Source organism: Lithobates pipiens, unplaced genomic scaffold (genome assembly GCF_037356315.1).
Source record: "Lithobates pipiens isolate NorthernLeopardFrog02 unplaced genomic scaffold, aLitPip1_a1.2 Scaffold_19, whole genome shotgun sequence".
Classification (NCBI taxonomy): Eukaryota; Metazoa; Chordata; class Amphibia; order Anura; family Ranidae; genus Lithobates; species Lithobates pipiens.
This window is the reverse complement of record NW_027507764.1, coordinates 34,353,200-34,374,242: the sequence shown is the minus strand read 5'-3', so window position 1 is coordinate 34,374,242 and position 21,043 is coordinate 34,353,200. Positions and strand designations below refer to the sequence as shown.

The following is a 21,043-nucleotide window of genomic DNA, read 5'->3' as shown; positions in this document are numbered from 1 at the left end:
AAGCAAGAAAATTACTTTCTGTGTTTCCATATCATGTTTATACTGTTTTACATATTCACTCTGTCAGTTTTCAAAAGGAGTTCTGTAATTTTTCAGGTTGCCAGTAAAAAATAAAAGTGCTCTCCCAGTAAATTTTCCATGCTTTGTCAGTAAAAAAAATGCTGCAGGGAGGTTGGCAAACCTGGTCTTTCTGAAGCCGCGTACACACGTAGCCGTCTGTCCGATGTACTTAGTCTGGCGGACTTCCGCCAGACTGTCCGTCGGAATTTCCGAACGGGCTACTTGCCCACACACGGCACTTTTTCAGCGGACTAATACGGCGTACTAAGTCCACCGTACTATCCGCCGTACTTTCGAAATGAACGGACTCGCCCACACACGCGGAGGAAAGTCCGCTCATTTCGAGCGCGTCTCCAGGTAGGTGGGGCCCGCGAAGGAGACGCCGCTGGCCCCGCCGCCTGGTATGAACTTAAAGGGGAACCCCAACGCCGAAAAAAATCGGCGTGGGGGTCCCCCCCAAGTCCACAACAGACCCTTGTCCGAGCGCGCTACCCGGCCGGCCAGGAATTGGGGGCGAGCGAGCGCCCCCCCTCCTGAGCCGTACCAGGCCGCGTGCCCTCAACATGGGGGGTGCCTTGGGGAAGGGGGGGCCGTGCGCCCCCCCCCACCCCAAAGCACCTTGTCCCCATGTTGATGAGGACAAGGGACTCCCGACAACCCTGGCCGTTGGTTGTCGGGGTCTGCGGGCGGGGGGCTTATCGGAATCCGGGAGCCCCCTTTAATAAGGGGGCCCCCGGATACCGGCCCCCCACCCTATGTGAATGAGTATGGGGTACAATGTACCCCTACCCATTCACCTGTAAAATAAAAGTACAAAAAAAACCACAACACACGAGATAAAATACTTTATTGCACAGCTCCGGGGGTCTTCCGTCTTCGGGGGTCTTCTCGCCGGACTCCTCCGCTATCTTCTTCTAGCTCTTTTGCTAGCGGAGGAGTCCGGCTTTCTTCCTCGCCGCCGGCCTCTTCTTCCGACTTCGGGGGTCTTGTCCCCCTCTTCGGTTCTTCTGCCGGGCCACCGCGCCTTCTTATAGCTCTTTTACAGGCGGTGGCCCGGTCTTCTGTCGCCGCTGCCGCCTTCCGTTCTTCTTCTTCTTCTTCATCTTCTTCTTCTTCTCCAGGAGATGTTGACTCGACGATCTCTCCGGCCGCAATGCCAGGGACGCGCTGCGCGGCCAGTTATATAGGGACAAGGGGCGGTGTCACATGGCTTTATGTCACATGGGTTGGTGTCACATTGTGACCCCGCCCCCTTACGATGTCACAGTCCCCATGTGACATCAACCCATGTGACCAACCCATGTGACATAAAGCCATGTGACACCGCCCCTTGTCCCTATATAAGTGGCAGCGCAGCGCTTCTCTGGCATTGCGGCCGGAGAGATCGTCGAGTTAACATCTCCTGGCGAAGAAGAAGAAGAAGAAGAAGAACGGAAGGCGGCGGCGGCGACAGAAGACCGGGCCACCGCCTGTAAAAGAGCTATAAGAAGGCGCGATGGCCCGGCAGAAGAACCGAAGAGGGGGACAAGACCCCCGAAGTCGGAAGAAGAGGCCGGCGGCGAGGAAGAAAGCCGGACTCCTCCGCTAGCAAAAGAGCTAGAAGAAGATAGCGGAGGAGTCCGGCGAGAAGACCCCGGAAGACGGAAGACCCCCGGAGCTGTGCAATAAAGTATTTTATCTCGTGTGTTGTGTTTTTTTTTTTACTTTTATTTTACAGGTGAATGGGTAGGGGTACATTGTACCCCATACTCATTCACATAGGGTGGGGGGCCGGTATCCGGGGGCCCCCTTATTAAAGGGGGCTCCCGGATTCCGATAAGCCCCCCGCCCGCAGACCCCGACAACCAACGGCCAGGGTTGTCGGGAAGAGGCCCTTGTCCTCATCAACATGGGGACAAGGTGCTTTGGGGTGGGGGGGGCCGCGCGGCCCCCCCTTCCCCAAGGCACCCCCAATGTTGAGGGCACGCGGCCTGGTATGGCTCAGGAGGCGCTCGCTCGCCCCCCTTTCCTGGCCGGCCAGGTAGCGTGCTCGGACAAGGGTCTGTTGTGGACTTGGGGGGGACCCCACGCCAATTTTTTTCAGCATTGGGGTTCCCCTTTAAGTCCATACCAGGCGGCGGGGCCAGCGACGTCTCCTTCACGGGCCCCGCCTACCTGGAGACCCGCTCGAAATTAGCGGACTTTTCTCCGGGCGGGAAAAGTCCGCTCATTTCAAAAGTACGGCGGACTGGCACACACACGGCCAGATTGTTCGCCGAAATGCGAGTCCGACGGATAGATTGGTGTGCAACAGGGCATTCTAAGTCTGCCGTACTTTCGGGTCAAAAATGTATGCCGGAGGCTACACACGGGGGGATTGTTTGGCGGACTTGAGTTTGCCGGACTTTTCCACCGGATTGTTTGATCGTGTGTACGCGGCATGAGGGTTTCCTAGTTCAGCCGTGCTGTCCCTGAGTATTTCCGAGGCTCACTCCGGACCCCCCCCACCTCTGGCCACATGCGGTATTGCATGCAATAAAAGTCAACGCGGAACGAATTATCTCAGGCCGCGTACACACGGGCGGACTGTTCGCCCAACTTTGTTTGTCAAACAGTTTCGGCAAACAGTCCGCTCAAAATTAGCATGGACGGACATGGCCACACACGGCACTTTTTGAGCGGACTGTTTCAGCGAACTGTTTGCCAAACAGTTCGCTCAACTTTTGAAATGAACGGACTCGCCCACGTAAGGCGGAGGCAAATCCGCCCATTTCGAGCGCGTGTACAGGTAGGCGGGGCCCGCGAAGGAGACGTCGTGGGCTCCGCCGCCTGGAATGGACTTAAAGGGGAACCCCAACGCCGAAAAAAATCGGCGTGGGGGTTCCCCCAAAGTCCACAACAGACCCTTGTCCGAGCACGCTACCCGGCCGGCCAGGAAAGGGGGGCGAGCGAGCGTGCCCCCCCTCCTGAGCCGTACCAGGCCGCGTGCCCTCAACATGGGGGGGTGCCTTGGGGAAGGGGGGGCCGCGCGGCCCCCCCACCCCAAAGCACTATGTCCCCATGTTGATGAGGACAAGGGCCTCTTCCCGACAACCCTGGCCGTTGGTTGTCGGGGTCTGCGGGCGGGGGGCTTATCGGAATCCGGGAGCCCCCTTTAAGAAGGGGGCCCCCGGATACCGGCCCCCCACCCTATGTGAATGAGTATGGGGTACAATGTACCCCTACCCATTCACCTGTGAAATAAAGCACAAAAAAAACACAACACAGAGAAAAAATATTTTATTGCACAGCTCCGGGGGTCTTCCGTCTTCGGGGGTCTTCTCGCCGGAATCCTCCGCTATCTTCGTGTAGCTCTTTTACTAGCGGAGGAGCCCGGCTTTCTTCCTCCCCGCCGCCGGCCTCTTCTCCCGACTTCGGGGGTCTTGTCCCCCTCTTCGGTTCTTCTGCCGGGCCACCGCGCCTTCTAATAGCTCTTTTACAGGCGGTGGCCCGGTCTTCTGTCGCCGCTGCCTTCCGTTCTTCTGTCGCCGCCTTCGGTTCTTCTGCCGGGCCACCGCGCCTTCTTGTAGCTCTTTTACAGGCGGTGGCCCGGTCTTCTGTCGCCGCTGTCGCTGTCGCCGTCGCCGCCTTCCGTTCTTCTTCTTCTTGTTCTTCTTCTTCTTCCCCAGGAGATGTTGACACGTCGCTCTCTCCGGCCGGAATGCCAGAGCCGCGCTGTGCGGTCACTTATATAGTGACAATGGGGCGGTGTCACATGGTATATGTCACATGGGTTGGTCACATGGTGACCCCGCCCCCTTACGATGTCATAGTCCCCATGTGACATCAACCCATGTGACCAACCCATGTGACATATACCATGTGACACCGCCCCATTGTTACTATATAAGTGACCGCACAGCGCGGCTACACGAAGATAGCGGAGGAGTCCGGCGAGAAGACCCCCGAAGACGGAAGACCCCCGGAGCTGTGCAATAAAATATTTTTTCTCTGTGTTGTGTTTTTTTTTGTACTTTATTTCACAGGTGAATGGGTAGGGGTACATTGTACCCCATACTCATTCACATAGGGTGGGGGGCCCGCCTACCTTCACACGCGCTCGAAATTAGCAGACCTTCCTCCGAGCGGGAACAGTTTGCTCATTTCGAAAGTAGCCTACACACGGGCGGACTGTTCGCTCAAACACAGTTTCAGCGGACAGTTTTTCGGAATTTCCGAAAGACTTTGTCCGTCAAACTGTCCGCTGAAACTGTCCGCTGAAAGCCCACACACGAGCGGACTGTCCGCCCAAACACTGTTCAGCGGACAAGGTTGGGCGAACAGTCCGCCCGTGTGTACGTGGCCTCAGTTTCCATTGAGTCCTATGGGGAAACTCGCTTTGATATGCGAGTGCTTTGGATTACAAGCATTCTCCTGGAACGGATTATGCTCGTAATCCGAGGTTCCACTGTATATAAAGTATCCCATAGTTTGCAGACGCTAGAACTTTCACACAAACCAATCAGTATATACTTATTGGGATTCTCTTTTAGCAAAGACATGTAGCAGAATACATTTTTTGGCCTAAATTTTTGAAGAGATGCGATTCTTTAAAAAAAATTTAATTGGATATGTTTGATGGCAGAAAGCAAAAAATAAAATTTTTTTATTTTTCAAATTCATTGGTCTTTTTTCATTTATATAATAAAAAAGAAAAAACCCAGTGATCATCAAATACCACCATAAGAAAGCTCTATTTGTGTGAAAAAATAAATAAAAAAATAGATATTTCAATTGGGTACAGTGTTACTGTATAACAGCGCAATTACCAGTTAACCGCTCGCCGACCGCCGCACACAGATATACATCGGCAGAATGGCACAGACAGGCAAATGGGCGTACAGGTACTCTTGAAATTTGCCGCCTATCGGGAGCGCCCCCCGCGGGTCCCGGGAACTCAATGTTCACAGGCGGCCCCCCGCGATTGCGGTGTGGAGAGGCAGAACGGGGGGAGATGTCTATGTAAACAAGGCGTTTCCCCCATTCTGCCTAGTAAAATGACAGAGATCTACTGCTCCCTGTCATCCCTGTCATCGGTAACCCATCCCCCCTACAGTTAGAATCAATCCCCAGGACACACATAACCCCTTGATCGCCCCCTAGTGTTTAACCCCTTCCCTGCCGGTGACATTTACACAGTAATCAGTGCATTTTTATAGAACCGATCGCTGTATAAATGACAATGGTCCCAAAATAGTGTCAAAAGTGTCCGATGTGTCCGCCGTAATGACGCAGTCCCGATAAAAATCGCAGATCGCCGCCATTAGTGATACATTTTTTTTATAATAAGCCCATCTCCCAGACAGTTAGAAACACTTCCCAGGACACACGTAACCCCTCCCTAGCCCCCTAGTGGTTAACCCCTTCACTGCCAGTGACATTTTTACACTAATCAATGCAATGTTATAGCATTGATCGCTGTATTAATGGCAATGGTCCCAAAAATGTGTCAAAATTGTCCAATGTGTCCGCCATAATGTCGGGGTCACGATAAAAATCGCTGATAGCCCCCATTACTAGTAAAAAAAAAATAATAATTAATAAAAATGCCATAAAACTATCCTTTATTTTGTAGGCGCTATAAATTTTGTGCAAACGAATCAATAAACGCTTATTGCGTTTTTTTTTTTTTTACCAAAAATATGTAGAATACGTATCGGCCTAAACTGAGGGGAAATTTTTTTTTTTTTTGATTTTTGGGAGATATGTATTATAGCAAAAAGTAAAAAATATTGCGTTTTTTTAATCGAGTTGAGAGGTCAAATCGATTCAAAATTTAAGCAAATCTATTTTTTTAGATTTTTTTTTCACCACCGCGCCGGTCCTGAGGTGCTGCAGGCAGTAGTTTTTAGGCTAGTCCACGTACTAGGCCGAAGCCGTGGCCACGCCTAAAAGCTCCTGCCTGCAGCTCCTCAGGACCGGCGCGGTGTCCATCAAAAAAAAACTCGATTCGAATCAAGTTTTTTTTTTTAAATCGCAGATTTTTTTTTTTTTTTTTAAAAAAGCTCTACCTTAAATTAATTGTAAAGTCTCCTTTTTTTTTTCTCTAAAAATAACAAACATGTTATACTTACCTGCCCTGTGTAATGGTTTTGCACAGAGCAGCCCGGATCCTCCTCTTCTCAGGTCCCTCTTCGCTGCTCCTGGCCCCTCCCTCCTGTGGAGTGCCCCCCACAGCAAGCAGCTTCCTATGGGGGGCACCCAGAGCCAAGTCACAGCTTGTCCATTCAGACACGGAGCCCAGGTCTCTGTCTCTTTCGCCTGGGGGGGGGGGGGGGGGGCGCTCTATCAGGTAAGTTGTATGGGGCCCCATTATTTCTAGCAGTCCTGTTCACAAAGCTGAGTAAATGCTCTACCCCGGTGTATTTTGGGGGTTTAACATGAAGGGGAAATAATCTCTTCTAATTAGATCTGGACACATCCTGAGTGTATCGTGCTAATCTCTCTGGGTGACTTTTGTACACAGGGAACAGGAAAGTTTGGAATCTTCCACCGAACAGGATCAGCCGCCACAAATACTGGAGGAGCTACGGGATATCCTGGTGGCCCCTGAAACCCCAATTGCCAAATTCCAGATTAAAGTGAAAGGTAATAATTCTACGATGTCATTAAAATGTACTTTTTTTTTATTTTTTTTATTAAAGCTGGGGGGGCTTTGTTACCTTCCAAAGGATTTGTATTTTTGTCTAGACATGTGAAATTCGTTTAGTTCTGAATTTAATTTTATAACGAATCTAGACAAATTAGTTATTTTCCAATTTTCCAAATTTTTCAATTTCTGAAACTCCAAATTTCCGAATTTTCACATTTCTGAATTTTCACATTTCCGAATTTTCACATTTTCAAATTTGCAAATTTTCGAATTTCCGAATCTTCGAATTCTCAGATTTCCGAATTTCTCAATTTTCGTATTTCCCAATTTTATGATTTAGAATTTTCAAATTTATGAATTTATTCTAAATAACGAATTTTGATTATAACGAATGACCCGAATAATGAAAAAAAATAAACAAAAAAAATTGAATGAAACGAAAACGAACACATATTTTGGCAGTACACATGTCTAATAAATAGTAACCAAATGGAAATATACCTATTAGATTTCCATATTAATGTTTTTTATTTTACTTGCAAATATTGAAAAAATATACTTCTGAACTGGACTTATATATTTTTTTTTCAGTGGAAAAATGTATTTGGTATGGTGCCCTTGCTGTACTTTTTAATGAATTTCATTATTTGTATATTTATATAATGAAATGTATTTATTTTTATTTGAAAAATCTGAATAAAATCTTTGAAAAAGAAAAGAAAACACACCCTCCCTTTGAAAGCAATGGAAAATGCGGCAAAATCGCGTTTTTCCAGCAGATCAGTGTGAAAGCGCCCCAAGGCTGAGATCATAGCTAGTGTCCTATCAACACGCATTTTTGCATGTCTTCCAATCCACGCGTTTTTGATGCTACATGCATAGTGCAACCTATTCAGTTCAATGGGCTGCCCTATGTGTGCCAAACGAGCCAGTCACTTATGTACCATTTAGGGAGATGAGCTTTGTGTGTTTTAAAACCGCGTGTTTTCATGCATTTTAACATGCGCAAAAAAACGTGTGTCTGCTTGGTCCTTGTTAACAATGGCTGCAACCGCAAGCGAGATACGCATTTTTTGTACGTTCCGTGAATGATTTACATTTGTGTGGTTAATGCACGATATTAAATCATCCCGAAAATTGTACGTACCCCAAAATATTTTAATGCAATGCACTGAAACTAGACAGTGCACTGACAAAAAAATGTGTTAGTTTTCGTTTCATTCATTTTTTTTTTTTGCTTTTTTTGGAAATTTCAAAAATTTGAAAATACGGAAATTCTGAAATCTGAAAACATTTCTAATTTTCAGATTTTCTAATTTTCTAATTTTCTAATTTCCAAATTTTCGCATTTTTGAATTTTCCAATTTCTGTTTTTTTTTCGACTTTCCGAATTTCTGAATTTCAAATTTCTGAAATGCACAATTTACAATTTACGAATTTCTAATTTCCGAATTTACAATTTATGAATTTACAATTTACAATTGACAATTTACAATTTACATTTACGAATTTCCGAAATTATGATGCCCATCAGTGCTGCATATCAGTGCCCATCAATTCTAATTATTAGTGCCTCCTCATCAGTGTCCATCACTGCCACCTCATCAGTGCCCATCAGTGAAGAAGAAGACATTTTTTTATAACAGAAATGAAAAAATTGGACGTACCCAAAAATATTTTAATGCAATACACTGCAACTAGACGTGTGCACTGACAAAAAATTTGTTGGTTTTCGTTTCATGAATTTTTTTTTTTTGCTTTTTTTGGAAATTTGGAAATTCAAAAAATTAGAACATACGGAAATTCTGAAATCTGAAAACATGAATTTTGGCATTTCGAATTTTCAGATTTCCAAATTTTCTAATTTTCTCATTTCCGAATTTCACATTTTCAAATTTTGAACTTCCGAATTTTTGAAATTTCTGAATTTCCAATTTCCGAATTTCCATTTTCCGAATTTTATCGACTTTCCGAATTTCTGAATTTCGAATTTCCGAAATGTACAATTTACAATTTACGAATTTCCAATTTCTAATTTACGAATTTACAATTTACGAATTTACAATTTACGAATTTACATTTTATGAATTTCCGAAATTCTGATGCCCATCAGTGCTCCATATCAGTGCTGCCCATCAATTCTAATTATTAGTGCCTCCTCATCAGTGCCCATCAGTGAAGAAGAAAACAAAATTTTATAACAGAAACGAAGAAAAACTGTTTGTTTAGTAAAAAATAAAAATCTCAGAGGTGATCAAATACCACCAAAAGAAATCTCTATTTGTGGGAAGAAAATGATAAAAACTTTGTTTGGGTACAGTGTAGCATGACCGCGCAATTCTCATTCAAAGTGCGACGGCGCTGAAAGCTGAAAATTGTCCTGGGCAGGAGGGGGGTGAAAGTGCCCGGTATTGAAGCGCCCTGCATTGTCACCCGCACTTCCGCAAAAGTTTGAGTGTTTTTATGAGGTGCGGGAAAACACGCGTTCCCACACTGATACAAGCTATCCGTGTCATGTGTGTAATGGACTCTTCCTTTGTATTGAAGGTAAGTACATAAAATATAAGTATTGATAAGTACATAAAATATAAGTATTGATGATAAGTACATAAAATATAAGTATTAATGATAAGTACATAAAATATAAGTATTGATAAGTACATAAAATATAAGTATTAATGATAAGTACATAAAATATAAGTATTAATGAGAAGTACATAAAATATAAGTATTGATAAATACATAAAATATAAGTATTGATGATAAGTACATAAAATATAAGTATTAATGAGAAGTACATAAAATATAAGTATTGATAAGTACATAAAATATAAGTATTAATGAGAAGTACATAAAATATAAGTATTAATGAGAAGTACATAAAATATAAGTATTGATGATAAGTACATAAAATATAAATATTGATAAGTACATAAAATATAAGTATTGATGATAAGTACATAAAATTTAAGTAACGTAAAAAATTATTTCTGCTTTTGGCGTGTGTGGTTTGATTCCATTGATAAATGTCACGTACGTCCGTATTTCAGGAATCCCACGCCCTCGTGTGCACTGGTTTAAGGACGGACAGCCTATCCACGCCTCTGACCGGCTACTAATGACCAATAAGAGGAAGGTGCGCTCACTGGAGATCCTCAACGTGACCAAAGAAGATGCCGGAGAATATTCTACGTACATCAGTAATTCCTCTGGTTCTGCGTACTCCTCCGCCAGACTGACGGTGAAAGGTATGTATATCTCACAGGCGTGCATCGCCAGTCTTTGCCACATTTCCCGATTAGGCATGTGCGGTTCTTTTCTTTCCGAATAAATATTCGGGCAAATTTTTCATTATTCGGATATATATATATACAGTGGTGTGAAAAAGTGTTTGCCCCCTTCCTCATTTCCTGTTCCTTTGCATGTTTGTCACACTTAAGTGTTTCGGAACATCAAACCAATTTAAACAATAGTCAAGGACAACACAAGTAAACACAAAATGCAATTTGTAAATGAAGGTGTTTATTATTAAAGGTGAAAAAAAATCCAAACCATCATGGCCCTGTGTGAAAAAGTGATTGCCCCCTAAACCTAATAACTGGTTGGGCCACCCTTAGCAACAACAACTGCAACCAAGCGTTTGCGATAACGTGCAATGAGGCTTTTACAGCGTCCTGGAGGAATTTTGGCCCACTCATCTTTGCAGAATTGTCCTAATTCAGTTACATTAGAGGGTTTTCGAGCATGAACGGCCTTTTTAAGGTCATACCACAACATCTCAATAGGATTCAGGTCAGGACTTTGGCTAGGCCACTCCAAAGTCTTCATTTTGTTTTTCTTCAGCCATTCGGTGGTGGACTTGCTGGTGTGTTTAGGATCATTGTCCTGCTGCAGAACCCAAGTTCGTTTCAGCTTGAGTACACAAACAGATGGTCGGACATTCTCCTTCAGGATCTCTTGGTAGACAGCAGAATTCATAGTTCCTTTTATCACGGCAAGTCTTCCAGGTCCTGAAGCAGCAAAACAGCCCCAGATCATCACACTACCACCACCATATTTTACTTTTGGTATAATGTTCTTTTTATGAAATGCAGTGTTCCTTCTACGCCAGATATACTTGGACACACACCTTCCAAAGAGTTCCACTTTTGTCTCATCGGTCCACAGAATGTTGTCCCAAAAGTCTTGGGGATCATCAAGATGTGTTGTGGAGAAATTGAGACGAGCTTTGATGTTCTTTTTGCTCAGCAGTGGTTTTCTCCTTGGAACTCTGCCATGCAGGCCATTTTTGCCCAGTCTTTTCCTGATGGTGGAGGCATGAACGCTGACCTTAACTGAGGCAAGTGAGGCCTGCAGTTCCTTGGACGTTGTTGTGGGGTCTTTTGTGACCTCTTGGATGAGTCGTCGCTGCGCTCTTGGGATAATTTTGGGCGGCCGGCCACTCCTGGGAAGGTTCACCACTGTTCCATGTCTTCGCCATTTGTGGATAATGGCTCTCACTGTGGTTCGCTGGATTCCCAAAGCTTTGGAAATGGCTTTATAACCCTTTCCAGACTGATAGATCTCAATTACTTTCTTTCTCAATTGTTCCTGAATTTCTTTGGGTCTCGGCATGATGTGTAGCTTTTAAGGATCTTCTGGTGGACCTTACTGTGTCAAGCAGCTCCTATTTAAGTGATGCCTTGATTGTGAACAGGTGTGGCAATAATCAGGCCTGGGTGTGGCTAGAGAAATTGAACTCAGGTGTGGACAACCACAGTTATAGTATGTTTTAACAAGGGGGGCAATCACTTTTTCACACAGGGCCATGATGGTTTGGATTTTTTTTCACCTTTAATAATAAACACCTTCATTTACAAATTGCATTTTGTGTTTACTTGTGTTGTCCTTGACTATTGTTTAAATTGGTTTGATGTTCCGAAACACTTAAGTGTGACAAACATGCAAAGGAACAGGAAATGAGGAAGGGGGCAAACACTTTTTCACACCACTGTATATATATATATCCGAACACCCGAATTACAGTATAAACAAATTTCACCGAATGCTCCAGATAACGAAACAAAATTCATTCGAATTTCTGAAATTCGAATTGAAATTCAAATCGAATTTTACATCGAGTTTAAGGTCGAATTTGAACTGTAAACTTGTTTCTGAAATCAAAGATTGTGTGTAATTATTAGAGTACCATTTTGAAATAATTGCTGTTTTAGTTGAACAAAAGGTGATTTAAAGAATCATTGTAATCATTTGATGACGTTTTTTTTTTTTTTTTGTGTTCACTTTGCCACATTCAAATTGAAAAAAACAAAACATCTAAAGTTTTCGATTCGGGCGATTCAAAAATTTATCGACTCGGACGTTATGAATTGAAAAAATCAGTAAATCCGAAAAAGACATAAAACGAATTCCGAATACAAAAATCAGCGAATCAACCAGATTCAACTAAATTAAATACTGTAACTAGATTAACGAATCAAAACGAAATGAAGCAAATTTTTTCGTCATGCACATTTCATGCAGGATTCCCGATCCTTGGGTATTGCTTTCTTCCCACTAACTCAGCTGAACTCATTATGATTCTTGACTTCTTTAGGTGTCGTGCACACTGGACATCAGTCTTTGATCTATTGAGATCAAAGGATGGAGTCCAGGGCTGCTGTTAGATAACTACAGGACCCCATACAGATAGCCTGACATGGGGCCCCATACAGATAATGCTTCAGTTATGAATGAACACAGTGAGTGATCAGCATCTATCACTCATTGTGTTCATTCAGGAAAGGAAGGGGCTGATAAATATTACATTTACCATACTTACCCCACTCTCTATTTTGACGGATTCTTTTGTGTGCTTGCAGATGCCAGCAGGAAGGAGGGGAGGGAAGCCAGCATCACTGTGGGGTGGGGGGGGGCGCACACAGGGGGGCCTGGACAGCAGTGGGAAGCATTTGGTGCACAGGGAAGGTGGTCAGTGTAGCAGGGGGCCATAAATGGAACTGATCCCCTGTATGGCTCTCTCTGCAGCAGCCAAAAGCCAATGGGAGGGAGAGGAGAAGAAGCCAGCTTTCAGCTGCTGTAGAGAGAGACATACAGGGGATTTGTTTGAGTTTACTATGCTTCAGTTTGTGAATGAATGGGAAGCTCTGTACAGAGCTATTCCTGTCCATTCATTCTGTGCAGCTGAGGCTGCAGAGATGAAGATGGAGGGCTGCGTCCTACATCTCCTTATTCTGTCTCAAAGGTGAAACATCAGAGGTCTATTTAGCCTCCTGATATCTCACCAAAGCCCCCGGGGCTCCTAAAAAAATTTAAAAATATATAATTAAAAAAAAATGAATTGCAAAAAATTTGTTAAAATGTATTTGTTATCATTTTATATATATACTTTTTTACCATTTTTTTTATTATTTGTTTATATATATATATATATATATATATATATATATATATATATATATATATATATATAAAATTAACAAATGATAACAAATAATAAACAAAAATTGTAAAAAAGTAATAAAAAAATAAAATAAAATAAAAAAATTACTGACACCAGTGGTGGAACTACCAGGGTCGCAAAGTTTTCACTTGCAACCAAGCCCTGGCATTCCACCACTGGGATTGGTGAGAAGGGCCCCAGGCTCGGGGGGGCAGGGGGGCCCTTGACGGTTTCTTGCACCAGGGGGGCCTGGGGGTTCTAGTTATGCCTGTGACTGGCTCCCAATAGTGTTGGTTGGGGTTCCTCAAGACCTGAAAATGATTTTAAGGGTTCCTCTGGGGTAAAAAAGGTGGAGAAAGGCTGCTCTAAATAAACCTTTTTAGTCGGGACAGAAAGTGATGGACAAAAAAGGAAGGAAGAGCATAAATATCTTCCAATAGGAAAACAAGAAACCTCTCTTTTAGGGGCACCAACAGCAATGAAAGCCCTTATTAGTAGCTTGGGGAAGAATCAAAACCTCCATCAAGTTTTTATTGGTGTTTATATCGTAATTGGGTAAATTCCCAGATTTTCCACTGTACAACTAACATCCGTCGGAATTCACATTGATTTTGTAACACATTATATACTGGTTTAAGTAAAATCATAGAGAAAATCTTCTGTACAATCTTGAGCTCCCTGGAGCCGACCTTTGTTTCCGCTGAGAACAATAATCTATATATACATTGAAGACTGTCCTTCTGAGAACAGAAAGTGATTTAATTGTCTTTCTCCATCGTCAGTGCTGACTGTTCCGGCCATGTATTATTCAGTAATGTTTTTTACTGCTCACTCTCCGCATAAAGAATTACTAAAGGCCAACACATGAAAGACCTTCCTCTTCCCAGTGGAGAGGCTGGGATAAAAACAACGTCTGTTATGTTATATACAGCCTGCTGACTTTTCTGGAATCTGACCCAATAAATTCTGGTGTATTGCCTACATATCTAATGCTCAGTGTTTCATCATCTCTTTATTTCAGGGCCCGGGGAACTTCACAAGGAGAAATCCACAGAAGGTGCCGCAGGTCAGCCATCTTGGTTTATCATGACATTCGTGATGAATACAGAGATAGATGTTTTATGACCTAATATCTTAATGCGGTAAAGCGATGAAAAGTAATACCGCGTTGTATATTGGTGTGCTTTTACAAAACAAGAATGTTGCATATAAAAACTACTTACGGTTGTAAAAAAAAAAAAATACAGGACATACAATGTCCCATACAATGTCACATACATGCATACACACACATACACACACTAACTAGCCTTTCCTAGCAAATTAACAATGCCATTAGATAGTATGCAGTAAGGGTACACTCAAAATTGCCTAACTACTGTGCATACCACTTACAGCTGTAGGAAAACAATACAGAGTGCCACAAACACACACACACACACACACACACACTAACTAGCCTTTCCTAGCAAATTAACAATGCCAATAGTTAGTATAAGGTAATAAAAAAATCAGTTAGCTTCTGTTATAGCTGGTCCACAATTTCCTCCTAGAACAGGACTTCTGACATTAAGTGTTCAAAGGAAAGCTGAATGTTGATCTGGTTTTCTTGTAATGTAGATATAGTGCTTTCCGCAGGGTGAAGTCCCACTTCCAGTTCGTGATGTTGCCATTTTATTTAGAAAGTTTACTAGACATTAGGCATAACCCTTTAATAACCCTTGAAGGTAAACATTTCCTAACTCCAAAACCTGGATGGCATTGTAGTGTCCTACATGCCATGGGTCAAATATGTCAAAAGGTCAATGTATTTTTTATTCTTATTTACAAAGCCTAGGTCCAGTGTTTGACAAAAGCTCCTATAACCACTTCAGAGTGGGTATACATGGATGATACCTGCAGCTACAGGCATCATCCCAGTATTGTTGTTTAGAGGATAGCCTTATCTGTCATCGGTTTCTGTGTATTTAGTACCGGTAATTTATTATTATTTAAATCAAAAGTGTGACCTTTCATCTGCACGTGATATTAATGAAAACAAGAGTAGAAAAAAAAAAAATTCAAACAAAATGTATTCCTATTTAACCCCTTAATAAGCCTTAGTTAATCATAATCAGCCCTAATTAAGCCCATCTTCCTTTTCTCCCCCTGTTTTGTTTTTATGCTGTTTATTTATTTTTACCATTCTTTTTTTTTTTTGCTTCATATTTTTTTTAACCTTTAAATGCTGTATTTTTAGACAGGATAAATTATAGAATTAAATGTATATTTTTTTTATTGACAGTAAATTATTATTATTACTATTATTATTATTATTATTATTAACGATTTATATAGCGCCAACAGTTTACGCAGCGCTTTACAATGTATAGGGGGGACAACACAATTACAGTACAATAGGTACAGGAGGGCCCTGCTCGTAGAGCTTACATTCTAAAGGGACTTTTTCGTAATACTAACACTGGACAAAATAGAAAAGAAAAAACACTTTTTATTTTTATCTTTATTAATAGATTTCAATATTGGCAAAAAAAAAAAAAAAAAAAAAACTTTCTAATCTATATATTACTTTTTTATGTTAAATTTTACAAAATAAAGCCATAGTGGAAAGGTAAAAATGACTTTTATAAGGAATATGAGGTTAGGTGCGTATTGGGAACATGCACGAAATCAAGCATTTTCTCAAAAAACGCACAGAAATATGTTTCCCTTTAGCAGATGCATGGAGGTATCATTTATTGTTGTTGACACCCCCACACCTCTGCTATCACCCACACCAAACCACATGGTGTCGCATTCCCAAAGCAGTTCGGTGTGGCCCGATTTTAAAAAAGGGTCAGGGGTTTCTTTTGAGTGTTTCTCGTGCGTAAGGCAGCATTGCACCTGTATTGTGTGAACTTAGCCTAAAGGTAACTGGTTAAAAAGCCTTGCAAAATATCTGCGTTCAGATGTCAACTTCTGGCCTACTTGTACGCTTTAAATTATTGGTTTTTGCAGGTTCAGAAAAGCCGATTCCCCCCATGTTCCTGGAGAGATTCACCAACAAAAAAGTGATGAAGGGATCCAGTATCACACTCTCTGTCAAGATTGAAGGTAAAATACAGGGAACTATTTACAATATTATAAAAAGGATTCTAAGTAAATGCCTAAATATAACCACAGATATGGAGGTCACCAGATCCAGCCAGTTGATAATATGGTATCCACATCCGGTTGGTTATATAGTTACATAGTTAGTCAGGTTGAAAAAAGACACAAGTCCATCCAGTTCAAATACCCAATTCTATACCCACAGTTGATCCAGAGGAAGGCGAAAAAACACCAGCAGAGCATGATCCAATTTGTTAAAGCAGGGCAAAAAATTCCTTCCTGATCCCCCGAGAGGCAATCGGATTTTCCCTGGGTCAACTTTACCTATAAATGTTAGTACTCCGTTATATTATGTACATTTAGTAAATAATCCAGGCCTTTCTTAAAGCAATCCACTGAGCTGGCCAGAACCACCTCTGGAGGGAGTCTATTCCACATTTTCACAGCTCTTACTGTGAAGAAACCTTTCCGTATTTGGAGATGAAATCTCTTCTCCTCTAGACGTAAAGAGTGCCCCTTGTCCTCTTTGTTGACTGTAAGGCCGCGTACACACGCGGGGACTGTTCGCTCAACTTTGTCCGTCAAACAGTTTCAGCAAACAGTCCGCTCAAAATTAGCATGGACGGACTTGCCCACACACGACGAACGAACAGTTTGCTGAAACCGTGCGCGATGACGTGAACGGCACGTACGACGGGACGGAAAATACAACGTCATATACACTGCATTACAACTTTCGGCGTGTAAATCCTTTCTGAGCATGCGCGGAACAAGCCTACACACGAGGGGACTGTTCGCTGAAACCAAGTTTCAGCGGACAGTTTTTCGGAAATTCCGAAAAACTTTGTTCAGCAGACTGTTCGCTGAAACTGTCCGCTGAAAGCCCACACACGGGCGGACTGTCCGCCGAAACACTGTTCAGCGGACAAAGTTGGGCGAACAGTCCCCGCGTGTGTACGCGGCCTAAAGTGAATAACTCAACACCAAGTTCACTATATGGACCCCTTATATATTTGTACATGTTGGTCTTATCCCCCTTAATCTCTTCTTATCAAGAGTGAATAAATTCAGTTCCTCTAATCTTTCCTCAGAGCTGAGCTCCTCCATGCCTCTTATCAGTTTGGTTGCCCTTCTCTGCACTTTCTCCAGTTCCCAGATATACTTTTTGAGAACTGGTGCCCAAAACTGAACTGCATATTCCAGATGAGGTCTTACTAATGATTTTGTGATTTGGTGATACGGTATCATCATCCAGTTGGGGACATGGTATCCATTCCTCATCCAGTTGGGGACTGATATCCTCATCCAGTTTGTGATATGATATCCTCATCTAGTTGAGGATATGGTATCCTTGTTCGGTTAATGATATGGTATCCTTGTTCGGTTAATGATATGGTATCCTCAACCAGTTGGTGATATGGTACCCCCATCTATCTGGTAATATGGTATCCTCATCCAGTTGGTGATATAGTATTCTCATCCAGTTGGTAATATTGTATTCTCATCCAGTTTGGTGATATACGGTACTATTCTCATCCAGTTGGGGACATGGTATCCATCCAGTTGGGGACATGGTATCCATCCAGTTAGGGGCATGGTATCCTCATTCAGTTGGGGACATGGTAGCCTCATCCAGTTGGGGACATGGTATCCTTATCCAGTTGGGGACATGGTATCCATCCAGTTGGGGACATGGTATCCATCCAGTTGGGGGCATGGTATCCTCATTCAGTTGGGGACATGGTAGCCTCATCCAGTTGGGGGCATGGTATCCTCATCCAGTTAATGATATGGTATCCTCATACAGTTGGTAATATGGTATTGTCATCCAGTTGTAGACATGGTATCGTCATCCAGTTGGGAACATAGTAGCCTCATCCAATTGGGGATATGGTATCCTTATCCAGTTGGGGATATGGTATCTTCGCCCAGTTAATGATATAGTATCCTCATCCAGTTAATAATATGGTATCCTCGTCCAGTTGGGGACATGGTATCCTCACCCAGTTAATGATATGGTATCCTCATCCAGTTTGATATATTTATTAATATATCATCAATAATATTTGATATTATATTTATATTAAATGTACCATATACAGTATCTAATGACAGGTCCACTTTAAGGAAGTGAGGGATGTTGCACATAGAACATTTTCACACTTGTAGGGCTTTGCGCCAGCGTGCTAATTTCTGTATTGTTCGGCCACGTCAGGAATCCCGTCCCCAACCATCACCTGGTTGAAGGAGGAGTCTCCGGAAGACGTTCTATGGATCAAGCCGGACACCCCAGGCTACAAGGTGGCCAGCTCCAACAGGCACCACAGTCTCATCCTGCTGGACGTCGGCACTGAGTTCTCCGGGACGTATACTTGCATCGCCACTAATAAAGTCGGCCAGTCCATCTGCTCTGCATCTGTTGAAGTCTTAGACGGTAAGCTTCAAAGTCCAGCATACACACGTCTAGCATCTTTTGCTTTACAGGAAGTGGTAGGAAATACATATGTCTAATGGGGACACAAACTACTGACAATAGTTTTTATACTGTCTGTGTCAACCGCAACTCGAATTTCCAGTGTGAACTAAAATCTACCCTATGGGCAGTACCGGGACAGGGTTGTCCAGTGCCCAGGGCAAGGATCCAGAATTGCGCCCCCCACTGTTAATATATGCTCTATCACCCTGGGTCCATTCTTTGCCCCTTTGCTTCACTGCTCCTGGGGAAGCTGGCACTCCTACCCACCCCTTGTCCTGGCCTTGCCCATGGGAAAAAAATCTAGAGGTATGTAGTAGATGGAGCTTCGTCTGGATCTCTGATCTGTACAGTTTTTATTATGCATAGGGGTGTATTTATAAAAATAAAAAATAAAATTCAAATGTTCTCAGACTATATTCTCTGTAGATCGAATATGTAAATATGGGCAGTTCAGTAGCTAAGTGGTTATCACTTCTGCCTAGCAGCACTAGGGTTGTCAGTTCAAATCCCAACCATGGCACTACCTGCCTGGAATTTGCATGTTCTCCTTGTGACTGCATGGGTTTTCCTCCGGGTACACCAGTTTCCTCCCACACTCCAAAGACATGCTGGTAGGTTAATTGGATCCTGTCTAAATTGACCCTAGTGTGTGTATGAATGTGAGTTAGGGGACCTTAGATTGTAAACACCTTGAGGGCAGGGCTGATGTGAATGTGCATTGTACAGATATATGTAATGCACTACATAAATTAATGGCACTATATAAGTACCTGTAATAAATAAAAGGGGAAAATAATGCACTATGGCCACTAGATGGCTATAACTATCATAGGAAATAGGGATGCCCCCTCTAGTGGCCATAATGTTGTATTTTCCTCATTCACACTTCACTTAGCCTGAGAACGTTGATTTTGTCCCATTCGCATAAAATGAATTTACGTGCAGTTTCGATGAATGAACGACTATCCAAATGTTTTATACATTCATCCCTTAGGCCGCATACACACGGGCGGACTGTCTGACGGACTTGTTTCAGCGGACAATCCGCTCGTGTGTGGGCTTCAGCGGACTTTTTCAGCGGACAGTCTGGCGGACTAAGTCTTTCGGAATTTCCGTAATATTGTCCGTCCAAACTTGGTTTCAGCGGACAGTCCGCTCGTGAGTAGGCTAGTTCGACGGACTAAGTATGGCGCATGCTCAGAAAGGATTTACACGGCGGAAGGTTGCATTGCAGTGTATTGGACGTCGTATTTCTAGTCCCGTCGTACGTGCTGTACACGTCATCGCGCAAGCTTTCGGCGGACTGTCTGTTCATCGTGTGTGGTCAAGTCCGTTCATTCGAAAGTAGGACGGACTGTCCGTCGGATTGTCTGACGGACTTAGTTGGGCAGACAGTCCGCCCGTGTGTACGCGGCCTTAGTATTACAAATTGCTATTAAAACAGTTGCAGAAAGCTGCTCACAGGTTCTAGGATGGTGGTTTTGTAACTATAGGTGTACTCTTAAGCCCCATACACACTATCAGATTTTCTGCTGATTCTTTCCTTCAGATTTACCAAAACCATATAATATGAGGTCAATCCTTAGGAGTTTCAATTTGTATGCAATCAGGCAGGCCCTTCACTACATGGTTTTGGTAAATCTGAAGGGAAAAATCTGCAGAAAATCTGATAGTGTGTATGGGGCTTAAGATGAAAGAAAGGCGGAGCAGCACAAAAAAGTTGAAGTTTTAGATGTTACAGATCCGCTTTATTTATTTATGGGAAAATACCAACATGTACCAACATCAGACAACCACCCCCCCCCCCCCCCCTCCGTCCTTTCTTCAGGGCTAAGGTAACCACAGCAACAAAAGTATCTAAAATATCTGATGATAGATGCAAATTACAATTTAATTTTGATTTTGATTTTTAATTCGCATCCACTGTATCATCAAATGTTTTAGGTTCTATTCTTATTGTGCTTTATAATGTTTTGTGACCAGTCCTGATGAAGTAGCAGTGAAACCCTGAAAAGCGTTTCTATTTTCCTACAATAAAGAAGATCCATAAAATATCTGACACTCTGTTGAGTCCTCATTTGGCACTCAGTTTTTTTTTTCTTCCAGTAATTAAAATCTGAAAGAAATTTTTACTCTTTCCCTCTCTATCCATAACGCCCCCCGTTATGGAGGGGGAAATTGTCTGCAGTTAAGTTTTAAATATGAAAGTTTCACCCAAATAAACACATGGACATGCGACTCCTTCTGTTAGAGTTTGTAATTTGTAATATTTAATTACGTCTCATTTTTATAGAGAAAGAAGCACAGCTCCTGGAGAAAGCAGATAAAATCGCGAAGGACGTATTGAAGAGCGCTGTACCCGGGT

General features: G+C 42.9%; 1 protein-coding gene across 20 annotated transcripts in view; it reads left to right on the top strand.

Annotated features, from left to right (window-relative positions):
- The window catches only part of OBSCN (obscurin, cytoskeletal calmodulin and titin-interacting RhoGEF), a 705,115-nt gene that overhangs the window by 400,038 nt on the left and 284,034 nt on the right, over nucleotides 1-21,043 (top strand). For all 20 annotated transcript variants that reach the window (XM_077490633.1, XM_077490622.1, XM_077490628.1 and 17 more), the window contains 6 exons: nucleotides 6,545-6,666; nucleotides 9,721-9,918; nucleotides 14,134-14,178; nucleotides 16,110-16,205; nucleotides 18,418-18,636; nucleotides 20,972-21,041. In XM_077490633.1, coding sequence (XP_077346759.1) covers nucleotides 6,545-6,666; nucleotides 9,721-9,918; nucleotides 14,134-14,178; nucleotides 16,110-16,205; nucleotides 18,418-18,636; nucleotides 20,972-21,041 — 750 coding nt within the window. The remainder of the gene's footprint in view (nucleotides 1-6,544; nucleotides 6,667-9,720; nucleotides 9,919-14,133; nucleotides 14,179-16,109; nucleotides 16,206-18,417; nucleotides 18,637-20,971; nucleotides 21,042-21,043) is intronic.